We start from the raw sequence: 21,706 nt of genomic DNA, 5'->3' as shown, positions 1-21,706 counted from the left end.
TTACACCATCCGTGCTGCCATTGTATGGTGTAACCGTGTTATTTCAGGTGGAGAGGAAACATCTTCTAATGTTACAGAGCCCAATTTGTTCTCAATGGTAGGAGAACCATCTGTACCTATTGCTATTTTTCACCCGTCGACATTTTGACTGTCGACCCTATAGTGTTGACAGGGGTCCTTTTTCTGTGCTCGTACCTCACACCAGCACGCAACGCTGGCTACACGCCCACAGGGCAGGCCTGGTCTGTATGCTTGTGCCGATTGAGGCTGTAGCTTTATAAAAACACAGCTGTGCGTCCATATATGTCGATATGCTTATTACTGCCGACACAACCCCCCCCCCGGCCCACATAGACACTTCTGCTTATGTCTCAGACCCCAGGCCCATAAGGGTTGTAAAATGTGCGTGATATATTTTATCAACATACTTTTACTATGTCAACATGTCGACACTGTGAATAAGTCTAATTATGAGGAGCTCCAATTTTATTATTATTATTTTTTTTTTAAGCAGGGACCAATTTTATTATAGATGAATAAATTAGCATTAATATTATCCAACACAGTGATGCACAATAAAAAGGGAAGAGGGCGCTGTAATTACTGTAGTATAGCCCGTAACATGACACAGCACCAAAATCATTCATACCGTCACTGCCAATCACTGGCGAGAGGTTCTGAATGAGGCGTGGAACGCTGGAGCCGGAAGTCCCGTGCCACGCCTGAGTAGCAAGTCCCGTGGAACGCACTATGAGGAAGTCCAGTGAAACGCATGATGACCCATGGATCGCACGAGCAGGAAGCGCCGTGGAACGCATGGCAACCCGGAAGTACCATCTTTGAAACCCGGATTTTGTATTCTTCACCCTGCTGGCGATTGTATTGTTGGTGTTACATGTGGCTCATAGGGGAGAAAGAGGCTGGTTCTCATTCATTCCAGGTGAGCATGCACTGCGCCCCCACTGCTATGATTTTATGTCAGCCATGCACTCCTGGTGTATTCCTTCCTCCAAGTAGGAATACATATTTACATATACATTATTGTGTATATATACTACACCTTTACACTTCTATTCTGTTCAGCCAGTCACATACTTTACATTCTATACATAGCTGGGGTTATGCTGGTTAGTCACGTATAATACACATTATACACATGGGAGCCGGTTATATCCCTGTCAGTCACATATAATACACATTATACACATGGGAGCTGGTTATATCCCCGTCAGTCACATATAATACACATGGGGGCTGGTTACATCCCTGTCAGTCACATATAATACACATTATACACATGGGGGCCGGTTACATCCCTGTCAGTCACATATAATACACATTATACACATGGGGGCCGGTTACATCCCTGTCAGTCACATATAATACACATTATACACATGGGGGCCGGTTATATCCCTGTCAGTCACATATAATACACATTATACACATGGGGGCCGGTTATATCCCTGTCAGTCACATATAATACACATCATACACATGGGAGCCGGTTATATCCCTGTCAGTCACATATAATACACGTTATACACATGGGGGCCGGTTATATCCCTGTCAGTCACATATAATACACGTTATACACATGGGGGCTGGTTATATCCCTGTCAGTCACATATAATACACGTTATACACATGGGGGCTGGTTATATCCCTGTCAGTCACATATAATACACATTATACACATGGGAGCTGGTTATATCCCTGTCATTCACATATAATACACATTATACACATGGGAGCTGGTTATATCCCTGTCAGTCACATATAATACACATTATACACATGGGAGCTGGTTATATCCCTGTCAGTCACATATAATACACGTTATACACATGGGGGCTGGTTATATCCCTGTCAGTCACATATAATACACATTATACACATGGGAGCTGGTTATATCCCTGTCAGTCACATATAATACACGTTATACACATGGGGGCTGGTTATATCCCTGTCAGTCACATGTAATACACATTATACACATGGGAGCTGGTTATATCCCTGTCAGTCACATATAATACACATTATACACATGGGGGCTGGTTATATCCCTGTCAGTCACATATAATACACATTATACACATGGGAGCTGGTTATATCCCTGTCAGTCACATATAATACACATTATACACATGGAAGCTGGTTACATCCCTGTCAGTCACATATAATACACATTATACACATGGGAGCCGATTATATCCCTGTCATTCACATATAATACACATTATACACATGGGGACTGGTTATATCCCTGTCAGTCACATATAATACACGTTATACACATGGGGGCTGGTTATATCCCTGTCAGTCACATGTAATACACATTATACACATGGGAGCTGGTTATATCCCTGTCAGTCACATATAATACACATTATACACATGGGGGCTGGTTATATCCCTGTCAGTCACATATAATACACATTATACACATGGGAGCCGATTATATCCCTGTCATTCACATATAATACACATTATACACATGGGAGCTGGTTATATCCCTATCAGTCACATATAATACACATTATACACATGGGGGCTGGTTATATCCCTGTCAGTCACATACAATACACATTATACACATGGGAGCTGGTTATATCCCTGTCAGTCACATACAATACACATTATACACATGGGGGCCGGTTATATCCCTGTCAGTCACATACAATACACATTATACACATGGGAGCTGGTTATATCCCTGTCAGTCACATATAATACACATTATACACATGGGGGCTGGTTATATCCCTGTCATTTACATATAATACACATTATACACATGGGGGCTGGTTATATCCCTGTCACTCACATACAATACACATTATACACATGGGAGCTGGTTATATCCCTGTCAGTCACATAGGTACTCTTTACTTAGAAGGGCGCCCATCTCGGGCATCTCGGGGATTGAATGCACTAAAAAATCGGGTGCGATCAACCGACGAGATGCCCGAGATTTCCCATAGGGAACAATGTTAAATGTCTCAATTGACCCGATTTTCCTGTTCAATGCCTCAATTGACCCAATTTTTCCATAGGAAACAATGTTAAATGGGCCACAGAGGCCAAATAGGCACCCTGAAGTGAATAATGGCCACCCGAATTGTTAACGCCACCCCATGATCAACGTCAACCCGAAGCGTGGCGAGCGCAGCGATCCCCTGCGAGGGGCGGCGGTACGCGTCCTACGACCTTTTCATACCCCCACTATCCACGTCGGCGTGGAGTTGAGAATAGAAAGTGTGGCGAGCGGACGCGGATACCTTCACAGGTATCCGCGTCCCCTCGCGGGCTTCACAGCTGTCCGCGTACCCTCGCGGGGCTCGCTGCGCTCGCCACGCTTCGGGCTCGGTGGCTCGCTGCGCTCGCCACACTTTCTATTCTCAACTCCACGCCGACGTGGATAGTGGGGGTATGAAAAGGTCGTAGGACGCGTACCACCGCCCCTCGCGGGCTCGCTGCGCTCGCCACGCATCGGGTTGACGTTGATCGTGGGGTGGCGTTAACAATTCGGGTGGCCATTATACACTTCAGGGTGCCTATTTGGCCTCTGTGGCCCATTTAACATTGTTTCCTATGGAAAAATCGGGTCAATTGAGGCATTGAACAGGAAAATTGGGTCAATTGAGACATTTAACATTGTTCCCTATGGGAAATCTCGGGCATCTCGTCGGTTGATCGCACCCGATTTTTTAGTGCATTCAATCCCCGAGATGCCCGAGATTTTTTACTAACGATGCCCACGATCAAAATCGTGGGCGCCCTTCTAAGTAAAGAGTACCGTCACATATAATACACATTATACACATGGGGGCTGGTTATATCCCTGTCAGTCATATATAATACACATTATACACATGGGAGCTGGTTATATCCCTGTCAGTCACATATAATACACATTATACACATGGGGGCTGGTTATATCCCTGTCAGTCAAATATAGTACACATTATACACATGGGGGCCGGTTATATCCCTGTCAGTCACATATAATACACATTACACACATGGGGGCCGGTTATATCCCTGTCAGTCACATATAATACACATGGGGGCCGGTTATATCCCTGTCAGTCACATATAATACACATTATACACATGGGGGCTGGTTATATCCCTGTCAGTCACATATAATACACATTATACACATGGGGGCCGGTTATATCCCTGTCAGTCACGTATAATACACATTATACACATGGGGCTGGTTATATCCCTGCCAGTCACATATAATACACATTATACACATGGGGATGGTTATATCCCTGCCAGTCACATATAATACACATTATACACATGGGGATGGTTATATCCCTGTCAGTCACATATAATACACATTATATACATGGGAGCTGGTTATATCCCTGTCAGTCACATATAATACACATTATACACATGGGGGCTGGTTATATCCCTGTCAGTCACATATATTACACATTATACACATGGGGGCTGGTTATATCCCTGTCACTCACATATAATACACATTATACACATGGGGGCTGGTTATATCCCTGTCAGTCACATATAATACACATTATACACATGGGGGCTGGTTATATCCCTGTCACTCACATATAATACACATTATACACATGGGGGCTGGTTATATCCCTGTCAGTCACATATAATACACATTACACACATGGGGGCTGGTTATATCCCTGTCACTCACATATAATACACATTATACACATGGGGGCTGGTTATATCCCTGTCAGTCACATATAATACACATTATATACATGGGGGCTGGTTATATCCCTGACAGTCACATATAATACACATTACACACATGGGGGCCGGTTATATCCCTGTCAGTCACATATAATACACATTATACACATGGGGGCTGGTTATATCCCTGTCAGTCACATATAGTACACATGGGGGATGGTTATATCCCTGTCAGTCACATATAATACACATTTTACACATGGGAGCTGGTTATATCCCTGTCAGTCACATATAATACACATTATACACATGGGGGCTGGTTATATCCCTGTCAGTCACACATAATACACATTATACACATGGGGACTGGTTATATCCCTGTCAGTCACACATAATACACATTACACACATGGGGCAGGTTATATCCCTGTCAGTCACACATAATACACATTATACACATGGGGCCGGTTATATCCCTGTCACTCACATATAATACACATTATACACATGGGAGCTGGTTATATCCCTGTCAGTCACATATAGTACACATTATACACATGGGAGCCGGTTATATCCCTGTCAGTCACATATAATACACATTATACACATGGGGGCCGGTTATATCCCTGTCAGTCACATATAATACACATTACACACATGGGGGCTGGTTATATCCCTGTCAGTCAAATATAATACACATTATACACATGGGGGCTGGTTATATCCCTGTCAGTCACACATAATACACATTACACACATGGGGCAGGTTATATCCCTGTCAGTCACACATAATACACATTATACACATGGGGCTGGTTATATCCCTGTCAGTCACATATAATACACATTACACACATGGGGGCTGGTTATATCCCTGTCAGTCAAATATAATACACATTATACCCATGTTGGTTATATCCCTGACAGTCACATATAATACACATTACACACATGGGGGACGGTTATATCCCTGTCAGTCACACATAATACACATTACACACATGGGGGCTGGTTATATCCCTGTCACTCACATATAATACACATTATACACATGGGGGCTGGTTATATCCCTGTCAGTCACATATAATACACATTATATACATGGGGGCTGGTTATATCCCTGACAGTCACATATAATACACATTACACACATGGGGGCCGGTTATATCCCTGTCAGTCACATATAATACACATTATACACATGGGGGCTGGTTATATCCCTGTCAGTCACATATAATACACATTATACACATGGGAGCTGGTTATATCCCTGTCAGTCACATATAATACACATAGTACACATGGGGGCTGGTTATATCCCTGTCAGTCACATATAATACACATTATACACATGGGAGCTGGTTACATCCCTGTCAGTCACATATAATACACATTACACACATGGGGGCCGGTTATATCCCTGTCAGTCACACATAATACACATTACACACATGGGGGCTGGTTATATCCCTGTCAGTCACACATAATACACATTACACACATGGGGGCTGGTTATATCCCTGTCACTCACATATAATACACATTATACACATGGGGGCTGGTTATATCCCTGTCAGTCACATATAATACACATTATACACATGGGGGCCGGTTATATCCCTGTCAGTCACACATAATACACATTACACACATGGGGGCTGGTTATATCCCTGTCACTCACATATAATACACATTATACACATGGGGGCTGGTTATATCCCTGTCAGTCACATATAATACACATTATATACATGGGGGCTGGTTATATCCCTGACAGTCACATATAATACACATTACACACATGGGGGCCGGTTATATCCCTGTCAGTCACATATAATACACATTATACACATGGGGGCTGGTTATATCCCTGTCAGTCACATATAATACACATTATACACATGGGAGCTGGTTATATCCCTGTCAGTCACATATAATACACATAGTACACATGGGAGCTGGTTATATCCCTGTCAGTCACATATAATACACATAGTACACATGGGGGCTGGTTATATCCCTGTCAGTCACATATAATACACATTACACACATGGGAGCTGGTTATATCCCTGTCAGTCACATACAATACACATTATACACATGGGGCCGGTTATATCCCTGTCAGTCACATATAATACACATTATACACATGGGAGCTGGTTACATCCCTGTCAGTCACGTATAATACACATTATACACATGGGGGCTGGTTATATCCCTGACAGTCACATATAATACACATTACACATGGGAGCCGGTTACATCCCTGACAGTCACATATAATACACATTACACACATGGGGGCCGGTTATATCCCTGTCAGTCACATATAATACACATTATACACATGGGGGATGGTTATATCCCTGTCAGTCACATATAATACACATTTTACACATGGGAGCTGGTTATATCCCTGTCAGTCACATATAATACACATTATACACATGGGGGCCGGTTATATCCCTGTCAGTCACATATAATACACATTATACACATGGGGGCTGGTTATATCCCTGTCAGTCACATATAATACACATTACACACATGGGGCAGGTTATATCCCTGTCAGTCACACATAATACACATTATACACATGGGGCTGGTTATATCCCTGTCAGTCACATATAATACACATTACACACATGGGGGCTGGTTATATCCCTGTCAGTCAAATATAATACACATTATACCCATGTTGGTTATATCCCTGACAGTCACATATAATACACATTATACACATGGGAGCCGATTATATCCCTGTCATTCACATATAATACACATTATACACATGGGAGCTGGTTATATCCCTGTCAGTCACATATAATACACATTATACACATGAAGGCTGGTTATATCCCTGTCAGTCACATATAATACACATTATACCCACGTTGGTTATATCCATGTCAGTCACACATTATACACATGGGGGCCGGTTATATCCCTGTCAGTCACATATAGTACACATTATACACATGGGAGCTGGTTATATCCCTGTCAGTCACATATAATACACATTATACACATGGGGGCTGGTTATATCCCTGTCAGTCACATATAATACACATTATACACATGAAGGCTGGTTATATCCCTGTCAGTCACATATAATACACATTATACCCACGTTGGTTATATCCATGTCAGTCACACATTATACACATGGGGGCCGGTTATATCCCTGTCGTTCACATATAATGCACATTATACACATGGCAGCTGGTTATATCCCTGTCACTCACATATAATACACATTATACACATGGGGGCTGGTTATATCCCTGTCAGTCACATATACACATTATACACATGGGAGCTGGTTATATCCCTGTCAGTCACATATAATACACATTATATACATAGGGGCTGGTTATATCCCTGTCAGTCACATATACACATTATACACATGGGAGCTGGTTATATCCCCGTCAGTCACATATAATACACATTATACACATGGGAGATGGTTATATCCCCGTCAGTCACATATAATACACATTATACACATGGGGGCTGGTGATATCCCTGTCAGTCACATATAATACACATTATACACATGGGAGATGGTTATATCCCTGTCAGTCACACATAATACACATTATACACATGTGGGCCGATTATATCCCTGTCAGTCACATATAATACACATTATACACATGGGAGCTGGTCATATCCCTGTCAGTCACATATAATACACATTATACACATGGGGGCCGGTTATATCCCTGTCAGTCACATATAGTACACATTATACACATGGGAGCTGGTTATATCCCTGTCAGTCACACATAATACACATTATACACATGTGGGCCGATTATATCCCTGTCAGTCACATATAATACACATTATACACATGGGAGCTGGTCATATCCCTGTCAGTCACATATAATACACATTATACCCACGTTGGTTATATCCCTGTCAGTCACATATAATGCACCATGGGCACTCATTCTTGCCAACTTTTCCCCCCTTTTCTTCAGCTTCCAAGCATTTGTCCTGGGAGTCGTGGCTGGTCTCTGCGTTAGACATCTCACGAGGAAGTGAAACGCGCCCTCTCTTTCTCTCTATGAGGTGACCCTTCATGAATCATCGCTTGAACGGAGAGATGGAGAATGACCAGGGGCAAATGACAGAGAGCATAATAAATAGCACCCTGGAGGTCGTCTTTCTGCTGACTGGGGAGGTGAGGAAATCCTTGAGGCCTGTATCCTTCTCTGGATTACATTTCAGTATTATGAAAATGTATATATCATTCAGTTGGCGGGTTACCCGTACACCAGGCTGATGCACCAGGCGGCATGATGTCTCTGCGTCCGAAGTGTTGCATTATGGGGGTTTGGCTTGCGCGGAGCAATACTTGGGAAACGTCTCATCAGGTGACTGTAGCTCATTGTAAGTGTCCTGTGTAAGGAATCTACCTCGTATCCAATCAATGTCGTCTAGATCTACAATCACGTCATCCAATTCTCTTGGTCGAACGCGTCTAGATCATCAGTAACGAAAGTTATACATAAGCGATAGATGGACGGGAACGTGATCGACAATATGAGTTTTTCATGTTTTTTTTTGTGCTTTAGACCGACTTGAAGCACGGCAAGCGGACACTGTACACTTATACAGTGTCCATGTAGACTTATGTCGAAATAGGCACCAACAAAAGGTGAAAACTTGTGTCGACTTAGCGTCGACATCGCCATCGATCAAACGCTTGCGTTAAACTTTTGATACTGTTCATCTAGACGTTTTTGACTATTTTTAGGCCACTAGACGCGTTCGAACAAGAGGGGTTAGCTACTCACATTGTCCCCGCCCCCTTACATAAGCCTTGTTACACATTAGTTGACACCTGAAACTGAAAGTAGGGTATTCTCCCCTCTTCTAGTAGCCAATCGTAAGTGATCTTTCATACTGGCTACTTGTTATTGGTTCGGCGGTACTGGGGAGTCTAATATCTTTGTAAGAGTTTATGGAGGGTCGCAAAAGCCTCTAAATAGCAAGTGTACCCTTCATCAAAGACCAAGTAGTTACAACAAAAAGAACAGGTAGATAGTCCAAGCCCCGGGCTTAAATATAGAGCTTCTCTGTACCTAGACAATCTGAAGCAATGGCAGATAAGGGCAGCGTACCTAGAAATCATGAATGAATTGGTCCCTTGTCCTATAATACAGTCCTGGGTCACATAACTTTTTGTTGACTGGGAATCAAAGACGACAGTCAAGCATTGAGTATGTTGCCGACCACCACAGGACAACATTCTTCTTGTTTGTTGCCAGTATCTAAGATTTTCATGACTAGTAGCTTGACCAGTGATACCATGCGTGAAGGTATGTGGGTAAAAGATAATTATTAGTGATATGCTGAAGCCAGCGTGGGTTAATGCTTCTTCATCATCTCAGGCAGTAGTTGTTTTTGTATAGTAATAATTGTTAGTGTCGTTTGTCGATATGTAGGGCTATACAGTGGTAAAGAAGACTGGGGAGCAGGACACACCCATCAGCAACTTCTGTGTGCCAAGAGGATTGGCCGAGACTCAGAACCTCAACATGGCGCCTCCACCTCATTCCCTGATACATGAGCCAAGTAATGACCGGAAGATCCTGGAACTCACTAACAAGATCGTTCATCTGCTGACCGGAGAGGTGACTGCTGGGAATGGGACGTTATACAGTAACACCGGGGGATGTGACCGGAGAGGTGACTGCTGGGAATGGGACATTATACAGTAACACTGGGGGATGTGACCGGAGAGGTGACTGCTGGGAATGGGACGTTATACAGTAACACCGGGGGATGTGACCGGAGAGGTGACTGCTGGGAATGGGACATTATACAGTAACACCGGGGGATGTGACCGGAGAGGTGACTGCTGGGAATGGGACATTATACAGTAACACCGGGGATGTGACTGGAGAGGTGACTGCTGGGAATGGGACGTTATACGGTAACACCGGGGATGTGACTGGAGAGGTGACTGCTGGGAATGGGGCGTTATACAGTAACACCGGGGGATGTGACCGGAGAGGTGACTGCTGGGAATGGGACATTATACAGTAACACCGGGGATGTGACTGGAGAGGTGACTGCTGGGAATGGGACGTTATACGGTAACACCGGGGATGTGACTGGAGAGGTGACTGCTGGGAATGGGGCGTTATACAGTAACACCGGGGGATGTGACCGGAGAGGTGACTGCTGGGAATGGGACGTTATATAGTAACACTGGGGATGTGACCGGAGAGGTGGCTGCTGGGAATAGGACATTATACAGTAACACCGGGGATGTTACCGGAGAGGTGACTGCTGGGAATGGGACATTATACAGTAACACCGGGGGATGTGACCGGAGAGGTGACTGCTGGGAATGGGACATTATACAGTAACACCGGGGATGTGACTGGAGAGGTGACTGCTGGGAATGGGACGTTATACGGTAACACCGGGGATGTGACAGGAGAGGTGACTGCTGGGAATGGGACATTATACAGTAACACCGGGAGGATGTGACCGGAGAGGTGACTGCTGGGAATGGGCCGTTATACAGTAACACCGGGGGATGTGACCGGAGAGGTGACTGCTGGGAATGGGGTGTTATACAGTAACACCGGGGGATGTGATCGGAGAGGTGACTGCTGGGAATGGGACGTTATACAGTAACACCGGGGATATGATACAGTAACACCGGGGGATGTGACCGGAGAGGTGACTGCTGGGAATGGGACATTATACAGTAACACCGGGGGATGTGACCAGAGAGGTGACTGCTGGGAATGGGACGTTATACAGTAACACGGGGGGATGTGACCGGAGAGGTGACTGCTGGGCATGAGACGTTATACAGTAACACCGGGGGATGTGACCGGAGAGGTGACTGCTGGGAATGGGACGTTATACAGTAACACCGGGGGATGTGACAGGAGAGGTGACTGCTGGGAATGGGACGTTATACAGTAACACGGGGGGATGTGACCGGAGAGGTGACTGCTGGGCATGGGACGTTATACAGTAACACCGGGGGATGTGACCGGAGAGGTGACTGCTGGGAATGGAGGAGTTATACAGTAACACCGGGGGATGTGACGGGAGAGGTGACTGCTGGGAATAAGACATTATACAGTAACACCGGGGGATGTGACCGGAGAGGTGACTGCTGGGAATGGGACGTTATACAGTAACACCGGGGGATGTGACAGGAGAGGTGACTGCTGGGAATGGGACTTTATACAGGAGCACCGGGGATATGATACAGTAACACCGGGGGATGTGACCGGAGAGGTGACTGCTGGGAATGGGACTTTATACAGGAGCACCGGGGATATGATACAGTAACACCGGGGGATGTGACCGGAGAGGTGACTGCTGGGAATGGGACGTTATATAGTAACACCAGGGGATGTGACCGGAGAGGTGACTGCTGGGAATGGGATGTTATACAGTAACACCGGGGGATGTGACCGGAGAGGTGACTGCTGGGAATGGGGTGTTATACAGTAACACCGGGGGATGTGATCGGAGAGGTGACTGCTGGGAATGGGACGTTATACAGTAACACCGGGGATATGATACAGTAACACCGGGGGATGTGACCGGAGAGGTGACTGCTGGGAATGGGACATTATACAGTAACACCGGGGGATGTGACCAGAGAGGTGACTGCTGGGAATGGGACGTTATACAGTAACACGGGGGGATGTGACCGGAGAGGTGACTGCTGGGCATGAGACGTTATACAGTAACACCGGGGGATGTGACCGGAGAGGTGACTGCTGGGAATGGGACGTTATACAGTAACACCGGGGGATGTGACAGGAGAGGTGACTGCTGGGAATGGGACGTTATACAGTAACACGGGGGGATGTGACCGGAGAGGTGACTGCTGGGCATGGGACGTTATACAGTAACACCGGGGGATGTGACCGGAGAGGTGACTGCTGGGAATGGAGGAGTTATACAGTAACACCGGGGGATGTGACGGGAGAGGTGACTGCTGGGAATAAGACATTATACAGTAACACCGGGGGATGTGACCGGAGAGGTGACTGCTGGGAATGGGACGTTATACAGTAACACCGGGGGATGTGACAGGAGAGGTGACTGCTGGGAATGGGACTTTATACAGGAGCACCGGGGATATGATACAGTAACACCGGGGGATGTGACCGGAGAGGTGACTGCTGGGAATGGGACTTTATACAGGAGCACCGGGGATATGATACAGTAACACCGGGGGATGTGACCGGAGAGGTGACTGCTGGGAATGGGACGTTATATAGTAACACCAGGGGATGTGACCGGAGAGGTGACTGCTGGGAATGGGATGTTATACAGTAACACCGGGGGATGTGACCGGAGAGGTGACTGCTGGGAATGGGACGATATACAGTAACACTGGGGGATGTGACCGGAGAGGTGACTGCTGGGAATGGGACGTTATACAGTAACACCGGGGATGTGACCGGAGAGGTGACTGCTGGGAATGGGACGTTATACAGTAACACCGGGGGATGTGACCGGAGAGGTGACTGCTGGTAATAGGACATTATACCGTAATACCGGGGGATGAGACCGGAGATCTGACTGCTGTGAATGGCGCGTTATACAGTAACACCGGGGGATGTGACCGGAAAGGTGACTGCTGGGAATTGGGCGTTATAGAGTAACACAGGGGGATGTGACTGGAGAGGTGACTGCTGGGAATGGGACGTTATACAGTAATACCGGGGGATGTGACCGGAGAGGTGATTGCTGGGAATGGGACATTATACACTAACACCGGGGGATGTGACTGGAGAGGTGACTGCTGGGAATGGGACATTATACACTAACACCGAGGGATGTGACCGGAGAGGTGACTGCTGGGAATGGGACGTTAAACAGTAAGATTGGGGGATCTGACCGGGGAGGTGACTGCTGTGAATGGGGCGTTATACAGTAACACTGGGGGATGTGACAGGAGAGGTGACTGCTGGGAATGGGACGTTAAACAGTAAGATTGGGGGATCTGACCGGGGAGGTGACTGCTGTGAATGGGGCGTTATACAGTAACACCGGGGGATGTGACCGGAAAGGTGACTGCTGGGAATGGGGCGTTATACAGTAACACCGGGGGATGTGATCGGAGAGGTGACTGCTGGGAGTGGGACTTTATACAGTAACACCGGGGCATGTGCCCGGATAGGTGACCGCTGGGAATGGGACATTATACAGTAACACCTCGGTATGTGACCGGAGAGGTCACTGCTGGTAATAGAACATTATACCGTAATACCGGGGGATGAGACCGGAGAGGTGAATGGGGCGTTATACAGTAACACAGGGGGATGTGACTGGAGAGGTGACTGCTGGGAATGGGACGTTATACAGTAATCCTAGGGGATGTGACCGGAGAGGTGACTGCTGGGAATGGGACATTATACACTAACAACGGGGGATGTGACCGGAGAGGTGACTGCTGGGTATGTGACATTATACACTAACACCGGGGGATGTGACCGGAGAGGTGACTGCTGGGAATGGGACGTTATACAGTAAGACCGGGGTATGTGACCGGAGAGGTGACTGTTGGGAATGGGACGTTATACAGTAACACCGGGGGATCTGACCGGAGAGGTGACTGCTGGGAATTGGACCGTTATACAGTAACACCGGGGGATGTGACCGGAGAGGTGACTGCTGGGAATGTTACGTTATACAGTAACACCGGGGATGTGACCGGAGAGGTGACTGCTGGGAATGGGACGTTATACAGTAACACCAGGGGATGTGACCGGGGAGGTGACTGCTGGGAATGGGACGTTATACAGTAAGATCGGGGGATCTGGCCGGAGAGGTGACTGCTGGGAATGGGACGTTATACAATAACACTGGGGGATGTGACCGGAGAGGTGACTGCTGGGAATGGGGCGTTATACAGTAACGGGGGGATGTGACCGGAGAGGTGACTGCTGGGAATGGGACGTTATACAGTAACACGGGGGATGTGACCAGAGAGGTGACTGCTGGGAATGGGACGTTATACAGTAACACCGGAGGATGTGACCAGAGAGGTGACTGCTGGGAATGGGACGTTATACAGTAACACTGGGGGATGTGACCGGAGATGTGACTGCTGGGAATGGGATGTTATACAGTAACACCGGGGGATGTGACCGGAGAGGTGACTGCTGGGAATGGGCCGTTATACAGTAACACCAGGGGATGTGACCGGAGATGTGACTGCTGGGAATGGGACATTATACAGTAACACCGGGGGGGGGGATGTGACTGGAGAGGTGACTGCTGGGAATGGGACGTTATACAGTAACACCGGGGGATGTGACCGGAGAGGTGACTGCTGGGAATGGGACATTATACAGTAACACCGGGGGATGTGACCGGAGAGGTGACTGCTGGGAATGGGACATTATACAGTAACACCGGGGGGGGGATGTGACTGGAGAGGTGACTGCTGGGAATGGGACGTTATACAGTAACACCGGGGAATATATCTGGATGATGATTTTATTGTGTGTGCGCACTGATCCTAATGCTCTGTTTCTCAGGTTTGGAAGTTTTTGGGAAACACTGCTCTAAGCAATGACACCGGACAGGACAATCACCAGCAAATCACATTACCGGGTGAGAGGAGGTTTAAGCTCTTATTACTTCTATACAACCGATTGGTTGTACTCCAACTGAACTGGTTTAACTTTTGTTGGAGTAAACATTAGGATTATTCAAACCAGTTCATATATTGCAGTGTTTGGTGCGGTTGCATACGGCACGACCGTGACAGACAAGTGGTTAACCACTCACTTGGCACAAGACAGGCCCCACACTGCGATAACGACCAATGGGAATATTCCTCTTTTCTGCAGGGAGCAGGGATTGGTGGTAATGCTACATTAGTCTACTACACATGTCCATAGGATGGTTCCTAGATTTGTTAAATAAGTTTTATAGGTGTTTTTCATATTATTAAAAACAAAACCATTTCTAATTAATCCAATTCTTCAGTAAGTGGTTAACACCCAATTTCCTATTCTTAATAAATAAATTGTAATAAATAAATTGTATGTTTTTTTTCCTACCAGTGTCTACAGAGTGCACGCGGCCTGGGGACGTACCTACTAGTATTAAGAATGAATCAGTATTATACGCAGAAGGAAGACTCACAGATGGCGAAATGAACGTCCCCGCGTACACTCGCGCACAACAGCACACGGAAAGCCCTAACGAGCAGGGGCCCGAGTCTCCCATCGCGGGCGCAGATACCGATTGTGCGTCACCCACACCTGTGTTTCACATCAAGAAGGAATCTGCGGTCTGCAACGTAGGAAACCTCACCAACGCCGGCAGTCCCACACCCACAGATCTCCTGCAAACACATACGTCTGATCGTCTAAAGGAGAGGTCTATGTTACGGGAAGAAAGAAACTTCGGTGACGCAGACCTTTATACGCCCGAGGACGTTACTCAGTATACATCTCATTTTAAGGAGGAATCTGTGTCATCGGGGGCTAGAGACCGCCCGGATGATAGCGCTTGCACATCCCTCGCAGACCACTGCACACAGTATCGTCCTACCCACATCAAGGAGGAATCGGCTTCCGGAAAAGGAGACGTCTCCGAAATTGACATTTTTACACCCGCGGATTACTCTTCTCCGCCGGTTGACGAGTGCAACAGAGAGGAGGACTGCGACCCGCAATTGCATGAAGCGAATTCCTCCGTGACGGAAGCCGCCTACGATGAGCGGCTATATAACGAACCATTCCCCTTATCTCCCCGATCAATGCCCGCCACCGACCGGCGCTATCAGTGCGCCGAGTGTGATAAATGTTTTACCAGGAACTCTGATTTGCTGAAACACCAGAGGGCTCACAGCAGGTCGCAGTCCTTCATATGTTCGGACTGTGGCAAGTGTTTCGCCAAGAACTCCATGTACGTCCGCCATCAGAGGATCCACACCGGGGAGAAGCCCTTCTCCTGCTCCGAGTGCGGCAAGTGTTTTTCGGTCAGCGCGCACCTTTCCACCCATCGGAGAACCCACACTGGGGAGAAGCCCTTCGCCTGCTCAGACTGCGGGAAGTCCTTCAGCCAGAAGGCGTCGCTCATTAAGCATCGGAGGACCCACACGGGGGAGAAGCCCTTCGTCTGCTCTGACTGCGGGAAGTGCTTCACGAGCAGCACCAACCTCACCTTGCACCAGCGTGTCCACACCGGGGAGAAGCCGTACTCCTGCTCCGTGTGCGGGAAGCGGTTCCGGAGTAGCCCCAATCTTATGTCGCACCAGAGGATCCACACGGGGGAGAAGCCTTACTCTTGCACCCAGTGCGGGAAGTTCTTCACCAACAGCTCGGTGCTGGTCAGACATCAGAGGACTCACACAGGGGAGAAGCCCTTTCTATGTTCCGAGTGCGGGAAGAGTTTCACCCGGAACTCCCAGCTTATCAAGCATCAGATGATTCATGATGGGAAGAGACCGTATTCCTGCGCATCGTAATGAAAGACTTAAAATAAGACGCCCCCTGTGGAGCTATTCAATTGTTTAATGGGCACCCTCACTAGAGGACACCCTCTGGCAGCAATTCATTTGTACTGTCCATTGGGTGTGCATGCTAATAGCACCGAAACGTTGCGTCGCGGGCAGCACTTTAGTTAGGGTGTAGCCATTTGCGTGGCTAATCCTGGCACTCCTTGGCGAGCTAGAATATTGGGCAACCAAACAATTGTATACTGCCCCATCTAAAGTGAGGAAGGAAATGCAATTATGGTCAATCATGAAACAATTGAATACCCTTCCCCCCCAATAATTGACTTTCTACAGTCAGCATCTGGAAAGGTATAGCTTGCTGGCTCCTCAAATGCATGCACATATATATATGGGGAGCTGGAGGAAAGTTCCAACATTAAACTGACAAACCCTCATATGTGAACTCAATAAAAGAAATGTCATATGAAAATGGGCTCTTGTTTTCTTTTACACCGTTCCTGAGTGGGATTTCATCAAGGGATGCCCAGCAGAAGGTCTGTGAAGCATTTTGAATGCCTGGACCAGAGAACAGCTGTTAGCATTGAGAGACAGGCGTCTTGGCATTGTGGTGGGAGTATGTGTTTTAGAAATGCAGTTTAAATGGTATTTTTACGTGTTTACATCTGTTTAGTCACTGGAATATGTTCTTGGATATCTCCTGGTCAAATGGTGATCTAGTGTCTTGTCTTCTGCCTCTACCGTTGATGACATGAAAACATATTGATGTATCATTGCTCTTTGTAGAGCGGGATAACATGACAATTACAAACAGTATAACAGGCTCCTCCGACAAAGGGTGTCTACACAGGGAAAAGGAAGGGAATCTGAAGCCTTAAGAAAGTCAAGGTAGAGCTCATACAACACAGGCTGACACTTGATTATTTGACCACGTGGAGGGTGGACTGTATGCTATTAAAGACCAATTATGGGGCTAAATGTTGCACGTATATATCTTACTTTTATGCTCACTAGCCCCGGAAGCACCTGTCCCAGAAACATTTGAATACTGGCTGTGGGCACACATGGGTGTTGGAAATGGCGCCCAGCCATTGAATCCCCCCCCACAAAGCAAATTAATAAATGCAGGTAAAACATATCACCAATCCAGTGCAAATGTAAAGATACTTTTTAATGTTTTATATTTGACAGGTTAAAAGCCCGTCATATGGTGGCTTCTGCAATGCACTTTTAGCTGTGACAATATTTCCACCCCACCACCCAGTCCCTATCTTTTAGCACAAAAACGAGTACTTTGGTCCATCACGTGGCCCCTAGTGGACTCCATCTTAGTCCTGAAGCTGCAGAGGCGTAATCTCACAAGCAGCCAAAGTTCTCCATAGTCCTCTACACAACTTACATAACGCATACTAAAATACTATACTACATACGTCTATTGGTTAAACTGCTTGAGGTTAAACCACGTCACTCCACTTGTCTGTGGGCCGCCTGGGTACCGGCTCATTGCAAGATGTGGGCGTTAACCTCCCATAAATGGTGTTTGGGAATGTAATATTCCTGATATATTCTGACTATACGGCCTTGTTTCTTACTCAATGACAATTAATACACCTCTATATGTGACACTCAGGTAAGTATTAGGGTAGAAGGGCAGAATTGTTAAGCCTGGTGAAGTGATAAAGTGGCCTTTCACTTTATCACTTCACCAAGTGGGCATAGTCTTAGATTATAATAATGTGCCTGAAGCATGGTGAGTACAGTACACTTATTTGGTGTCCACATAAACAAATGTGAAAAACTTGTGTTGACCTAGCAACTCTCGATCACATACCCATCTGTCTAACACTTGTGTCTAACTTTCATTACTGTTGGTCTAGATGCTGTCGACTAACTTTAGGCTTTTAAATAGACTCGTTTGACCAAGAGTGGGGGACCATGTGATTGACAATCTAGATCAGTGGTTCCCAACCCTGGTCCTCAAGTACCCCCAACAGTGCACGTTTTCCAGGTCTCCACCCAGAACGACAAGTGACATAATTAGTTCCACCTGTGGAGCTTTTAAAATATGTGTGAATATGAGTGCACCTGCTGGGTGACCTGGAAACCGTGCACTGTTGGGGGTACTTGAGGACCAGGGTTGGGAACCACTGATCTAGATGATGTTGATCCGCTATACCATCTGCTAGATATAGCGGATCTAGACGGTGTTGATCCGCTAGAACCATAGCAAACATGGAATTAGTTCATCTTTTATTGAGAAGGCAAAGTCCTCGTCTGCCTTGCCCAGTACGGTTTAGTTTGAAATGTTAAAGTTGCATGCATGTTTACAGGAATCCCTTGAAGAATAACGTTAAGGTTATTTATATTATAAATCCCACTGTGTCACGCTGTCACAACATTCGAGTATTTTAATGTTACCTGCTTGTGAAATCCTGCTGGTTCTGCTCTCTCATGCTGCTGACAGCTCTGTGTTAGTTTGAACACTGCAGGCTGATTACAGCACCTGGGTGAGTCCATGCTGCCAGGCAGTTCTGTGTAACCTGACCAGTGCTTGTTGATTAAAGCACCTGAGTGAGAGACATGCTCAGCCCTCATTGATTGAGGCACCTGTGAGAATCCAGTTCCTTGTGCTTCCTATAAAAGGCAGCCTCTGGCAGACAGACCCTGCCAGAGTATAGGTTCACTAACCTGCTCCAGCGTTCCCAGTGCTTGGGGCAGTATTCAATGAGAAAAGTTCTCCGTCTTTTGTGGAGAACTTGTGCTTTTTTCGCCGTGGAGAGAGGTTTTTTTTCTCCAAAGGCGAGCCACCCTATTCAATGTGAAATATTCTCCGTCTTTCTTAGTGATTCTCGCCGTCTCTCTCCGTGAAGAAATTCTCCATCTTTTGATGGAGAGCAGGAATGTGAACTTTTAAACTAAAAGGGTGTTTTTTTTAATTTTGGTGTCAAAAAATCAGGTTTTTTTTTCTGTGGAGGGCCATGTTATTTTTATTCATGTGCCTATAGCACATGAATATATATTTAATTTTTAAAAAAATATTTTTTTACATTTTTTTTTTTCTTTTTTTTACACAGTGCAGCCAGCAGGGGGCCAGAGCGCTCGAGCCGCTCATTAGATATTCATATATTCACTGCACCCGAAGCACGTTCGGGTACAGTGAATACTGGGTCCCCCGCTGGCTATAGAGGGGGGCAGCCTGTGCTGCCTGGGTCCCAGGGGGGCCCCCTACCCTCACATATGTTCTGTGGCATCCAGGGAGACTTTAATCTCCCTGGATGCCACGTCCCTGTCAGCTCCCTGCTGCGGACGCTCGTCCGCTGCAGGGGTTAAGACTCGCCGCGAGTGGCGGCGAGTCTTATAAACATTGAATAGTGGCAGCAGGAGAGGCAACGAGCCCTCCGGAACACGGAGAGTGCACGGCGAGCAAAAAAAAATGCTCGCCGTGCACGGAGAATATTACCATTGAATACTGCCCTTGGTCTGATATCCTGTGTTTCCAGTGCATGATTCCGGCTATTCTCCTGACTATTCTCATGCCTGATCCTTTGGTACCGTGTCTAGTGATTTCCAGTGTATGACCTCGGCTATCCTGGTGACTATTCTACGGTTGGCTCCCTGTGTACTGCATCCGTGACATCCTGTGTATGACCTTGGCTTGCTCTGTGAACATTCTCCTGCCTGCTTCCTGTGTACTGCATCCAGTGACTCCCAGTGTATGACCCGGCTAGTACTTGGACTCTTGCTCCTTCATTACCTGTATCTGTCTGCAAGTTCCTGACCCGTATCTGTCTGCAAGTTCCTGACCCGGCTAGTGTGACCATGAGCATTCCAGAGCTTACCCTGCCTTATGCCCAGTGTTTACCAGCACCATGTGGGAAACCTGATCAGGGGACTGAGACCGGCGTACCGAGCGCAGCGAAGCCCAAATCCTGCTTGGAGGGGTCACTGGCGAAAACCACCAATACGGTTAGTCTCCGCACCCCTGAGTCAGGTCAAGCCAATTCCCGGTCTGGTATTCACCCTTCCGTGTCTAAAACGTGACATACGCCACATAAGTTTTCCAATAAATATATCCAAAAGGTGACTTGGTATTGACTACACGGTCTACTTTTTACAGATGCCTTTTCGAGCATTTTTCATCTTTGTGTAAGTGTTAATATTGTTAGACTGTAAACATACCTCTGTGGGAATGGTCTATAATCTCCTTATAACAAGTCAACTAGTTGATATCTAGCGCAGTTCCATAACTGGCCCCCAAATGATATACGTTTCTGAGCTGTATAGGTTGATTAGGAGATGGGAGATGGTCACCTGCAAGATACACCGACGCGTTTCGTTGCAACTTTATTCAAGGTGGTGTTGCTGGTTCCACGGTTGGGGTTTAAATACCATTGGTAAGTGCATAATGTTGTGCACCTACTACAGTGTTCATGATGCAATCGACTAAAGGATAAACCAATTACCAACATAAATATATTGAGCAGGAGACAATAGAAGAATATTTATTTTTTAAGTTTCTTATATAGCGCACA

General features: G+C 46.4%; 1 protein-coding gene across 1 annotated transcript; it reads left to right on the top strand.

The window, feature by feature from the left end:
* The first annotated feature begins 728 nt into the window (after nucleotides 1–728).
* LOC146009937 (gastrula zinc finger protein XlCGF48.2-like) lies at nucleotides 729–17,646 on the top strand. The gene is made up of 5 exons (XM_083150603.1): nucleotides 729–940; nucleotides 8,686–8,888; nucleotides 10,156–10,344; nucleotides 15,244–15,319; nucleotides 15,775–17,646. Exons 2-5 carry the CDS (start codon nucleotides 8,787–8,789, stop codon nucleotides 17,184–17,186), a joined length of 1,779 nt encoding a protein of 592 aa, XP_083006729.1. The 5' UTR covers nucleotides 729–940; nucleotides 8,686–8,786; the 3' UTR covers nucleotides 17,187–17,646.
* Nucleotides 17,647–21,706: the final 4,060 nt, after the last annotated feature.

Source organism: Crinia signifera, chromosome 6 (assembly GCF_055691185.1).
Source record: "Crinia signifera chromosome 6, ASM5569118v1, whole genome shotgun sequence".
Classification (NCBI taxonomy): Eukaryota; Metazoa; Chordata; class Amphibia; order Anura; family Myobatrachidae; genus Crinia; species Crinia signifera.
Note: the sequence above shows the minus strand (reverse complement) of the source record. Positions and strands in the feature narration are given on the sequence as shown.

Excerpts from the sequence above, each read along its gene's own strand:
- LOC146009937 (XM_083150603.1), top strand. The coding sequence starts at position 8,787 with ATGAATCATCGCTTGAACGGAGAGATGGAGAATGACCAGGGGCAAATG. Across the intron at positions 10,345-15,243 it reads TTCATCTGCTGACCGGAGAG|GTTTGGAAGTTTTTGGGAAA; the intron begins GTGACTGCTGGG and ends TCTGTTTCTCAG. Across the intron at positions 15,320-15,774 it reads CCAGCAAATCACATTACCGG|TGTCTACAGAGTGCACGCGG; the intron begins GTGAGAGGAGGT and ends TTTTCCTACCAG.